The 12,665-nt window shown below is 43.8% G+C and overlaps 1 protein-coding gene across 4 annotated transcripts in view; it reads right to left on the bottom strand.

The window, feature by feature from the left end:
* Positions 1-12,665, bottom strand: part of PLXNB1 (plexin B1) — a 77,905-nt gene that overhangs the window by 32,473 nt on the left and 32,767 nt on the right. For all 4 annotated transcript variants that reach the window (XM_083869201.1, XM_083869202.1, XM_083869203.1 and 1 more), the window contains 3 exons: positions 6,200-7,343; positions 1,469-1,651; positions 1,048-1,176 (listed from right to left, as the gene is read on the bottom strand). In XM_083869201.1, the coding sequence (XP_083725327.1) occupies positions 1,048-1,176; positions 1,469-1,651; positions 6,200-7,333 (1,446 nt within the window). In that variant the 5' untranslated portion in view covers positions 7,334-7,343. The remainder of the gene's footprint in view (positions 1-1,047; positions 1,177-1,468; positions 1,652-6,199; positions 7,344-12,665) is intronic.

Raw genomic sequence — 12,665 nt, 5'->3', positions numbered from 1 at the left:
TGCATCTTCTAATTGGCAGAACAATTACTGTTAAGGATATATTTCAGATTTCCCTAATCTTCTTCTACTCACAGATTTCAACTCCTGCTTTGAAGTCTTACGAATTTTACAAGTATCTCAAAGTGCACTGGGGGAGTGAAGGGAAGCAGTTGCTCTCATTTTTTGTTTGTTCTTTCCTTCAGAGTAACTCAAGGACTGCTTTTCCTTTGCTAGGAAGATCCTTTTCTTTCCAGCTCAAGGAGCTGATATGAGTGGTGGTACAAATCCTCTCAAAGAAAGTATCCATAGCTGGATTTCCTACTCAGCAGACACCAATATCCCAAAGCCTGAGGCATTGCAATGCCTCTTCTCTTCCAGCTGCCTCTAGGCACAAACAGAGCTACAGAAAGCAGGGGTAAAGAGAAAGATGTCTCACATGGGTCCTCCCACAACTTGATTTCATCTGCAAGTCTGTTATTATATCCCTTGTCAGAGAATACCTCTGCTATCTGAAGACATTTCCCATATATTTCTGCTTTTTGTAGGTTACAGAAGAACAGCTTCATCTTTTTACTGATTAAAATAGAAGTGCTACACTTTAATTACACAAAATCTCTCTTTTCTCTTTTTAATCTTTTGCAAAACCAAGACAGGTCACATGTGAACCCAGTGGCTTTCTTCTGCTCAAATGGAGATGCAAACTGTTCTCCAAACAGCTCCTGCTCAACACAGTGGAACCCAGGAACTGGTGTCCCTTGTATTCATGCCAGCAGAGCAGCTTTATACAGCCTGCAGTTCACATTCCTCCATCACTGCTGATACAGCCTGACAGACTTCAGAAAATGCCCATGCAAACAAGCCATGGATTAGGGTAACAAGGCGAAAGCCATGCTTCCTCCAGCTTTTGGGAAAGGTCAGTTCCCATTCCTGTAAGAAGACTGGCAGGCAGCTGCTGCCTGGCACAGGCTTAGCCAGGTGCAGTTTCCCTGTCTCCCTGCCCCTGTTGGCAGTTTCTCTGGATTTCTGGTGCTTTCAATTCCTCTGTGGAAGAGATTGTATTGCTCTTACCATTGAGTGGGTCATGACAAAGAGGTGCTCCTGCAACTGGTCGAACAGCAGGTCTCCACTCACCATGCTGTTCACCTGGATAGATACTGAAGCATAGGTGTGTGCCTCTCCCTGGGCTCCCAAGTACACCTGCAAGAGAGTCACAACTGTGAGCAGGCAAAGCCCCATCACAGGAGTGGAGGGCACCCGTTCTACAACAGGAACAAGCAGGAACCAACGGCTGTGTGCAACCAAAGGCATTGTAACCATATTTGGGGCATACTCATTTTCCACAGCAGTACAGGGTGAGAAGAGACCATCTGATAATAACGATCTTTAGTAGGAACCCAACTTCCCAAGGAATAAGAAAAACTGCCTTTTCCCCGCTTCTACCTGAGCATCCCTGGTTAGTTTTATCCTTTTTGCTGCATGCAGATCATACCTTGTGCAGCCTTCCTCTGCTGTCTCCCAGAAAAGCAATGGTGTGGCCATCTTCCACATTCACTGCCACAGCTGTCAGACGGGCATCTGTTTTCTCCAGAAGCGGGGCTGCTTCCAAGGGTACCCGGCTGGCCATAGGGCTGGGAGTGTGGTCAGAGCCACAGGGGTAGGCATACAGGGTGTCCTTTTTTGAGGAATAAAAAGAAGAGGGAAATCAGTACCAAAAGAAAAAAAAAAAAAAAAGGGTACAAATAATGTTAGCATATTTAACACTTCCCACCATCCCCTTCTACTCAAATTCCCCAGCAGTGAATTTGGCTTTAACCCCTCTAAGCTTTTTATACTGAGGGCAAAACAACCCATATTTTAATAATTAGTTTAGGTATGTTGGCTGTTTGTACCCTCACAGAATCCTGCAGACATTTCAGCCAGTTCATTCAGCATCAGTAATGAAATGCATTGAAACTCTCTCAAGTTCTGTTGCAAAAAACATTGCTGTTACACACTGCCATGATACTCCTTCGGGGAAGATTTATTGTGTTTTTCTGAACAAAGGAAAAAGAAGAGAATTTCTGTTTCTAGTGCAAAGCCACCTTGTGACAAATTTCACCTCAAGCTATTTGCATGGTTTTGTGGTAGCACCTACAAGTTAAACTCTAAGCCTGAAGTAGAATCCCAATGCATCAGGACATACATAAACACAGGGTGGGACACAACCTGCTCCAAAGAGCTTACTAACTGCACTTAGGAATCAAAGAGCACATACAAGAGACGTCATTGCACATTGCTTCAACCCTTCTAAGTCTTGTGAGAGTTCTGAACATTAACTCCACTGCTCTGTGCAGTAACAGTCATTCTTCTGTTCCAGTTAGTTCCCTCCCAGTGCCACCAAACCTTCACTTACTGCAGTCTAAAGAGGGAGAATGAAAGCTGCCAACTTATTTACTATTTGTTATGTGCAGAGAAAAGATATCCCATTATGATTCATCTTTTTCCTAAGTAACAAACTCAGCCTTGTCTAGGATAGTTCCTCTGTTGCTTTATATCTTTCTTGGTGCCTTGTTCCACGTTCATTTCAATTTTACAGTATCCTTTTGGAGACTGAATGCAGGATTGTTCACCCAACAATTAATATCCAAAACACCATTTTTTAATTGATCAGTGGCTTGTCTTCAAACAATGTGGCTTGCATAAATTCAAGATTTTCATCATGAAATTCCTTATGTATAGTGTTTTCACTCTCCCTTCCAGCCCCTTACTAATTACACTGACATGGCTGAGTGTGGAGCAGCACATTAACTGTGAGGTCCACACTGACTCCAGCTCTCTCTTGCCTCAGGCAATGTGGTTCAATTTAGACTCCTTGTGAGCAGGGTTACATATTCCTTCTGTCTGATGTCTGTGGCTTTGCATTTGGCAGCTCAGGCTGCACGGTACCAACCGGCACCAGGCAATGGAGCTGCCCCCGTCAGAGATCCATGATAACAGCACATCATGGCATTCCTGAGGCATCTGCTTATCTCCACTCACTGATCCCTTGGAAAACCCGTCCCTTTCTCTCCTCTCCTCCCATTTCTCTCTCTTTTTATTTTCTTTTTTTGCGTATGTTTGTGTTGTTGTTGGCTTTGTTTTTTAAATACTTGACTGCTTCCTGGAGAAACAAGAAGCAATCAGCAGCTTTTGGTAAGGTCTGTGGAAATCCCACAGTAAAGTATATTTAACCTGCTCAGCTCTGTTCCTTTCTCAAATGCACTGTTATCTTAGCAGGGAAGCAAGGCTTGACACAGCAGTTCCATTAACAAACCATGCCAGTTAGACTAGCACTGCTTTCAGTCCAGTGCTTTATTGTTTTCCTTTTCAAATACTAATTCAACAATTTTTCTGCACACTTGGTGTAAGGTTCTGACAAAATCTGAGGAGGTTATAGCTTTTAATGATTGCTAGTTTTTACCATCCTCTAAATTATCATTCATTTTTAGTGTCATACGTTTTTCTTACCACCTGTCATTTGATTTTTAAGCTTCTTCCAATCATCTTCTTGCAACTTAAAGATTTCTATTTCTCCAGCTATCCAATTCCTTTAAGATTTATTAGGAAGCAGGCCACTGCCAAAATTCCATGCTCCAAAGCATTAAGTACTTATTTTGAATGGGATTCTAGGTATCTTCTGCAACCTTTGTACAAATTCTGGAGCCTAATGACCTCATTACTGGCTGATTTTTCAAAGACTGCTTAGAAAATGTCCACATACAAGTCAGAAATATTTGCAAGCCAGTTGTGCTCAGCACTGCTGTTGCCTATTTGTGATGCCAAGGGCAAGTCACTGCACACACAACATTTATCTACCATAAACCAGCGTGACCTGTGCAAATTCTACGAGCACTGGCACGGCACAGCCGTGGCCTCACAGGGGCTGTCTGTATAAAGTACTTATATACATTTACATAGAAGCTGTTTGAATTGCTTGCAGTGAATAAGATCTTGGCAACGTTGCAGAAAATGCACTTGAAGGATCATCAAGTGTCTTAATGAAATGCAGAAGTTGCTGCTGTGAATTCTGCTGTGTGTGTCCTATCTGCACAGGTAGAAATCAAGAATCAGACAAGCTATATCTATGTATGAAGAGGACTAAAAACAAAAGGATAAGATACATGCCTAGAAAACGACATCCACAGAAGACATGCAGCCTTCCCAAGCTTTGTAGAAACATGTTTCACACTTCCAATTTATCAAGTCACTAAAAAGCATCCACATAGCCTCCTGCATCTCATAACTAACAAATCTCCAGCAAACTGAACAAATTAACTCAGTCTGAAATTCTTATAAAAACAAGCTGGCGCTTTTTTTTCCCAGTTGAAGAGGTTGTATTGAACTGTAAAACTCAATTTTAGCCTCCCTTTTTGGGCTGAAACCCGGAGGCAGAGCTAACTAAGGAAAAGGGCATACCTTATGTGCTAGTTGGTTTGGAGGCAGAAAAATGTGAAATCAATTAGTATTATCCCTACATCCAGCACAACCTGCCACCATTGAAAATGCGTTAAAACTGTTCCTGCATAAAATGTCCATTGACAGCCACTTCCACTCAGCCCTGACTGAAGCAGGCTGGAGTTGGCACAGACCTTTACAGGATGTTAGATACAATTTGAATGACAACCGCTACCGTGTGCTGAATGGTGAAGGATCCAGGATGTTAGGACATTTACATATCATTGGACACACTTGTTAATAAGACACCACTTTATGGTCAGCCCACTGAAGCCAAGCCATCCAGTTGGGACCCTGGGATCGTGTACCAGGAATCACAGACAGAGACTGACCTTTTTGCCCACCCTGTGCATTCACTTCTCCATTGGATCAAATGGTATAAGAGTACCCTATATGATTTTGAATGAAGGATTTTTCTCATCTGCTCATACCTGTTTGACATTTAACTCCTTTAAGCTCCCCTAAAAATCACTTGTGACAAGTCCTTCCATGTGTCCTTTCAAAGGACTCATGGGGCATGCCTAAGAAATACAGTGAAAGCAGGACATCAAGCTGAGCAGTCTCCTGCTTCCCAACTCCTACATAGTCCTCCTGTCCTTACACTCATCCTGTTCCAAGTCTGCTCTTTACCCTTCCCTTGCCCTACAAGTACTGTACAGTCAGCTTTAGCTACTGAAAGGAAAACCATAATTTTAAGACTGGTTTTGAACCACACACCCAACCCCAGAAACTTCTAAAGCTCTGTGGTACCACTTTGCTCTTTGCAGCACCAGGCTGGGAAGAGGCAATTCTCTGGACAGCCAGTTCTGTAAAGGGAAGACACAAGATAACATCCTGCTCTGCTAAGGATCTGAAATACCCTTGGTGGAAACAAGCTGCTCATAGTCAGAGAGCCTCAGGCCAAGACACTGCATCCAGGAGAGCGCTGCTGCCCTGTGTTTGTATCACTGTCCCTGATTTTGCAGCCAGTGTGGCCATCAGATGGTGAGAATTCAGGGTCACAGCCACTTTTAGGTCACATTTTTATCCTGCAACATCCTATCATGCTTTTGTCACTGAACTTAAAGGATGATCACCTCTCACAGCTCTGGAGCAAAAGAGCCAGCTCAAGAAAAATGTGCCCAAAATTCTGCAGGACTAAAGCAGTCTATAGCAAACTGAGATTTTCACAGAATCATAGAATTATTAAGGTTGGAAGGGACCTCTGGAGATCATCTAGTCCAACCCCTCTGTCAAAGCTGGGTCACTTAAAACCTGTTACACAGGAACACAGGAGGGTTGTGAATGTCTCTTTGTCAACACTTGGTTTCGTTAATGTTCCTTTTTGTTCCTCAGTGCCCTTGCAGGAAGCTGTTGCAGGTGCACTTCACCATAAGCAACAGGGACCCAGCATACCCCTTAAATTCCCTTCTCAACACACAGGAGCACATACATATGCTCCTCTCCTTCCCTGCAGTGAAAACCACGAGATGAAACAGACAAAGAACGACTTGAACAACCTCAGTGCTCTTGCCTGGAACTGCCACAAGACAGGCCTCAGGGCCAGGTCACACCAGATGCTCTTTCCACTGCCACAAACAGTTCCTCTCCCTCAGCAAGGAATCCAGCCCATGTGGGACACAACAGACTGAGCCCAAAGGCTCTTAACCCAGATTTCAACATCCATCTGTGTAAGCACGATAACTTCAGGAACAAAGAGCAACACAAGAACATGCTGCAGACTGCTCAAAAGTGCAAAGCCACTTACCGCTGGCAGCTGGACACAGTTGGAACTGACATCATATTCAATATATGCCACTTCTGTCCCTTCCTCTGACTTCCCATCTCTCATGTAGCAAACATCCCTAGTCCAGTTGGTCAGGCGATCCACCTCCTCCATTGCATAGACACAGAGTGCAGACTCCTCACTCAGTTTCCCAGAAGAAGCCTGCCAGGCAGAGAAAGCTGCAAACAGCACTTCCCCCTCGGTGTCCAGCTGCCCTTGGGCCAGTTCCTTTCCCGGCCAGGTGACATAGGCTGCTTGCAGGAGGCTGTATGTATTGGCTTTACTCTGGCAGAGCAGAGGTAACTCCACATATGAGTAATAGTGGGAGTCATCCAGGCAGATGCGTGAGATGTAGGTCTTGTACTCACGCGATTGGGATTTGAGGTCCCGCCGGTAGAAGAGGAAATAGACGCTGGAGCGGTAAGTGAAGGATTTAATGAAATGGTGGTTGTACTCTGACAGCCGGCCCACAGCCAGTTTTGCTGTTTCTTCATAGGAGAAAATGGAGTGAGAGTCTGTTGCTTGAACATCCCCTCCGTGGGCCCTGAGATTCCGGGTGGTGATGGGAGGAATCCCTCCTCCCACTCCTCGGCTGGTGTACCCTCGTCCCACAAACAGCAAGGGCACTTCATCCTTGGAGTAGGCGATGAGTCCCACAGTGGTGATATTGGGATCATTGGCAGCAACGTACTGAGTGTCACCAGGGCTCTCTGGCCGGAAGAGGACACGGTCGATGGACGTCAGACTCCTCTTCTCACAGATTCCCTGGTGGACACTGCCACAAACAATGAGCTCCTTCTGCACAGTGTTCACCAGCAGCAGCTTGTTGTGATTGTCAGTGTGGTGTGCCTGAGGGCACTCCAGCTTTGAGACCGGGGGGAGGCAATCCTTACTGTCCAGAACTGGTCCAGTCTGAACCATGTTCTCCAACAGCAGGTCAGATGTCAGCTGAAAGAGAAAGTTGGTGGCTCCCAAGTAAATGGTCCCAGATTCCAAGTCCATGGACAGGTGGAGGAATTTTGTAGCATTGTGTGAGAATGTGGCATACTGCAGTCCCTGTGGAACTGATGCTCCCAAGAAACAGAGAACAGGAAGGAGGAACGTTCCCAGAGGCATGGTAAAGACTCTGCAAGAGAGGAAAGGCTGTTATAACTCCTTGGAGCCAGGAGTAAAGATTAACATCAAAACCCTTCCATAGCACCCACAGCAAGAGGCTGTCAGGAGTATCAGAGATTTAACTCTATCATCTCCACACCAAGATGACAGGCACAGCATCTTCAGGAGAAGCTGCAATAGCAACACTGAAGCTGATCACTACTCTTGGAACATCAAGATCATCCACATTTAACTCAACTCCTGCACAGCTGAGCTATGATGCTGTATTGGAAGTTCTCCAGGACAGGAACAAATTTCCATAGGAGCCAGCACATTGCACACGGTGTAATGAGCAACACCACAGTAAAACAAACTGCTGTCTAAGACCAACACAAACCTGCAGAACCATTGTTTAAATACACTGAAGCTGAGATCCAATTTGGAGCAAACTTATAAGCCCTTCACTTTGTATTTGATCTAGATATCATAATTAAACCCTCTCTTTGTTTCACTTACGGCTATCAACAGCCTCTTGTGGGTCTAAGGCTGTTCCACTCATGTTTCAAAAGAAACCTTCCCATGCCATCTCTGCCACTGAGCATCACCCACCCAGGCAGAACCTGGGTGCCAGGATGAGGCCTCTGGAGTATCAGTCATGTCAATCCCCAGCCTCCCCCTGGGGCCACCAGTCTGCCCCCAGTCCTGCCAAACCAGACTCTGTGGGACCCCATCACCACGGGGAAGTTACACAGCACATCCAGGTGAGGGGGAGACCATCTTTACCTGTTCACCTGTTACTGCACTCTCTGGGGTAAAAGTCTCTTACTGGCACTCATTTCTTCACAGCACTTCTCCCAGTACTGTGAAAGGTGACTTAAACATGCTTGTTTTGAGGACAATGTTCCATTCCTTCCCTGTCCCATGTCTCAAAGTGCAAGCAAGGCCAGATAGGGTGGATGCTAGACAGACCCAGGGAACCACCAGACCTGTTCAGCCCCTCTACAGAGGATATTTAGACCAACTCCTTTTGAAACCTACTGTGTGATCCACTCAAGCTGTGCCATGAATTGGAACAACTGCTCTGGACAACATAGGGAACCCCACAGCATGGTGGAATTGTGGTAATAAGTACCTGCAACACTTAGATTAATGCTTTCCCCATGGAGAAAGGGAAACAGCTGCAAGTACTCAATAATATACTATGAGTACCACCTCATTTAAATTGAGAAGTAGGTGGTGGTGCAGCTGTGAATCTATTTCCTTCCTCCCCTCCCTCCCTCTTGCAGGCAGGGTATCAAAGCTGCATAGAGCTACACAGCTGCCAAGCTGGGTCAGAGGCTCCACTGAGTACAGTATCTCCTCCAGAACTGGCCTGTAATCTGCTGTGCTCATTTTGGCAACTCAGCTCCTCAGGGGTGATACTAATTTTGTAGTTAAAGTTAAGAAAACTATCATCACTTCCCTCCTAGGGCATCAGCCCTCTTGGGTCTTCCTGGTAAGCTCAAAGTGCTTTTAGCTCTGAAGTGCTTAAAGCACAGAGGTAGAAAAAGATCTGCAGCATTTACTGCAGGACTTAACCAATTTAGGTCACAAACTTCTCAACCCGCAAACTGTGTCTTACACTCATTCTATACCATGTTCAGCACACAATGTGCAGAAAACAGAGTAGCAATGCTGAAAACAATAGCTGTAAGACTCTAGATCCATCTTCTACTCCCCTGCTATTGCAAAAAACCCCCCACAGAAGTCTGCTTTCTGGGTCCTTTGTCAGTAAAACTGGCATCTTTGCTCTACCTAAAGACCAGTTGAGAGGATTAGTTTACTTGTTAAATCCAGCGGATGGAAGGTATTATAAAAACAACACTTTATTAAATATAGGCTTTGTGAAGGTCTGGAAAAGCTCCACTTCACACGGTTCTTGTAGGTAAGTAGGCAGCACTGTCAGGATATGCCTGGGTGCAGGAATGCTGGCTCTGGGCTGGCAGCTTTCCCCCAGAACACACAGCCGCTGATTCACACCGCACCAGCGCTGTGTTTAGGCTACGTGCACACTGGGGCTTTTGTTTGCCCTGATAATGGACACTTAGTGCTTTCTGCTTCAGAGCTATGAACACACTCTGCTTCACCCAGAGTGGCAAACAGTCCTGAACTACACTAGGAGTCTCTTTTCCAGGGTGGTAAGCGAGGGCATTGTAGCACCTGAGAGAAACGCTCATTGTGCGGGAGACGTTACATGGGAAAAGCCAGCAAGTAGATAGACACTGACTGAAGGAAGGAGATCTAATTGGACTCTGTCCCCTCAGATTTACATCAGCAAAAAAGATCTTGTTCCAACTCCAAAGCATCAGTTGTTTTTAATCCTTTTTCACCATTTCTATTGGAGAGAACTTGATTTAAGGAACCCCTTAACAACAGAACTGTCTGTATACCTCTGCACTGCCATCATGCAGATGTTACAATGGCTTGTTGTGTGACTGTCTGGAGTCTCCTAAGTTTCAAAGCTGAAAATGCCTGCAAACAAAGCTATAGGCTGATGGCCATCCAGCAGCAGGAGCTTGACTATGTTGCGAACAGCAATAATGACATGGTGAAGAGAATCTTTGATCTGGAAGCAGCTGAGAATCACAAGACATCATTATACTACACCACTCTGAGGAATCTGTAATCTTCTTTTGAGCTAATGCGACCTTCCTCTGCCAGCACTCACACAGTAAAATCGGCATGTGTCTCCAGGATTTATGGATTCTGAAACAGTGGCTTTCTGGCTAGAGCTTATGCCTACCAGCTGCACGACTCTGCTCTGTGTCCCACAGAGCTCCACCGGCAACCACCAGGGCAGAACTAACCAGCACTTCAACTCAAAGCCCAGCACCTGACACTACTCCAGCAATATGGATCCTGTTACAAGCTCATTGATCTGTATTTGAACCTACCCCAAACGTTTCACTGAAAGCATTTTACCTATTGGAGCACCTCTACTGGAAAGAAGTTGGAAAATCAACTAATCCTTCATTCCAGCAGACCATAATCAGATCTTACTGTGGTCAAGGCTCTAACATACATCTACTCTTCTTTCAGTCACCAATATCCCCCCTGAAGTCAAATTGTTAAGAGCTAATCCTTAAACGTGATACAGGTAAGTACTATCTGGTCCTCATGACTGTGAGAACAGAGAAAACAAAACAAAACGGTAGTACAGCATGTTCTGCAGGCTGGTTCTAATCACCCTGCACAACGGATAAACACGGAATATAGTGCTCTTTGTTGCTCTTTGCTAAAGACCCATTAGCAAATGAACTTGTATTTATTGCTAGGTGAGCAAACATACATTAGAAATGAGCATGACTGTGTAGCTATCAGTAGCTAGAAGCATTTGCACCCTACATGAGAATAGAGAGGAAGAAAAAGCCAGCAGCGTCTTTTGATTCCATTTCCCAAGTTGTTTCTCAAGCACAGGCATCACTGCCTTTTTTATGCTTGCCTTTCAGTTAAGCCCATCACAACCTCTCCGGGAGGACAGGAAGGAGGAGGATAACCTACATTTAAATCTGATGGTTTCATGACAGGCTACACTACGGAGCTCTTTATGGATTTACTGAACCGTTCTGCTTCCTGTGCTCACTGCTAGTGTATAACACAGCTGTTGCAGACAGATTGCACTAAAAGTGTGTAGCCTTTAATTAATTCTGAATGCAATTGCCAAGGTTTAAAGATTCCTTTTAAATATTCCATTTTTTGATGAATTCCCGTTAAATAGGAAAATGGTCCAGACAATACTCTGAACATTGCCTCTAACTCACTATAAAATATTAATATCCAAATAATACTGCTGAATTTCATTTATTTAATCTGGATCACAACAGAAGGGCTGGAGGATTAGTCAATTCTGCCACAGAATATTTATATCACAGCCACGTAACAACAACCAGTAACATTAAAGCAATGGCACTACTGTGTTACTTAAAATTTGAAGTAAAACCATGTTTTCTGTAGCACTATTTTTACCTTTCTAACCTCACACATCCCTCTGAGAAACTTAACTTATTTATTAGAAACAAGCCCAGAACTCATTTGGGCACATTTTAACTGCATATCAACACACAAAGATTATTACAATCCTCACAGATTATTTCCCTAATACCACATTCTATCATCCAAACATAGAGAGGTCAGCTAATGTTCCAAATTCTATGCTAGATTTCATACCCACCACCAAACCCAGCAGAACGAGCCTTGGAAAAAAATTAGGTCTCTGAAATCTGCACCTGCAACTTCCACTATATCATTTGCAGAGCCAACACACAGTGTGAACACTAAAAGATTAAAAAATTAAAAGCACCATTCTTCCAGCTGCACGATGACCCTTGTGCTCCAACACATTCACATTGCCCAGTAGCAGGAAAACGACCACTGCTATGTTTTCTACAAAAGCCCTAAACTGTAGCCCTCCTTCTAAGTTTCATATGCTCAACAGAGATTTGCTGGTTTCTGCTATGAAAGATGGCATTCCCATTAAATAAATAAATAAATAAATCTTTTTTGAGTCTTCTTTACTTCTACCAGGCCAGTTCCCTGCTCTGTTGTTTAAGACAACTTGCAGCAAGCAGCTTCAGCAGAGATGAACACAAACCTCTGTTTTCCAAGTAAAATTGGCCCCAAGGAGAATCCCAAGTCCAAGCAATGCTGTCAGAGTAGGACTGGCACAAGCAAGGGAACTCTATTATACAAGATGTGAATAATGCCACAGCTGAGGTAAAAAAAAACTTATTAAAAAAACCCCAAACCCTTAAAGACAAAACCAAATACAAAATGGCAAGGTGGCAGAAATTCTGCACTGTAGAGTTAACAGCATTCTTAGATAAATGCTTGGGAAAATTATGTTTTCTAAACCCTTGATAGTTATTGCTGAACATTACAAGGTACTTTTCTGGACTGAGGTTGAAATTTTACTAAAAGAATGTTGCACAAAATATTGCCAACTATGTTATACTTCAATAATGCTCATGCATTGCTCTTTGGAAAAACTGCAGAAAGTGCTTCTACATCTCTGGGACTACCTAATTATTAATTTCAGCCATACTGGAATTAACTGATGGTAGTAGACAGGTATTTCCTCTAAACAGCTCTTGCACAACCAAACTTTACCCTTCCACTGATGAAAATGTGTTATAAACACTAAGCTTCCCATACAACTGGTTAATGAAGTGTTAATGATTAATACAATGTTAAATAGTGAACTTTTTACATACGAAGACTAACTACACCAACATTTACAAGGAATATAAAGTAACCACAAGATGCTTACTGTTGAAGAAGCTTTCTTCATATATACTCTATCATTGCAAATCAAGGA

This window comes from Zosterops lateralis (assembly GCF_965231275.1).
Source record: "Zosterops lateralis genome assembly, chromosome: 11".
NCBI lineage: Eukaryota > Metazoa > Chordata > Aves > Passeriformes > Zosteropidae > Zosterops > Zosterops lateralis.
Note: the sequence above shows the minus strand (reverse complement) of the source record. Positions and strands in the feature narration are given on the sequence as shown.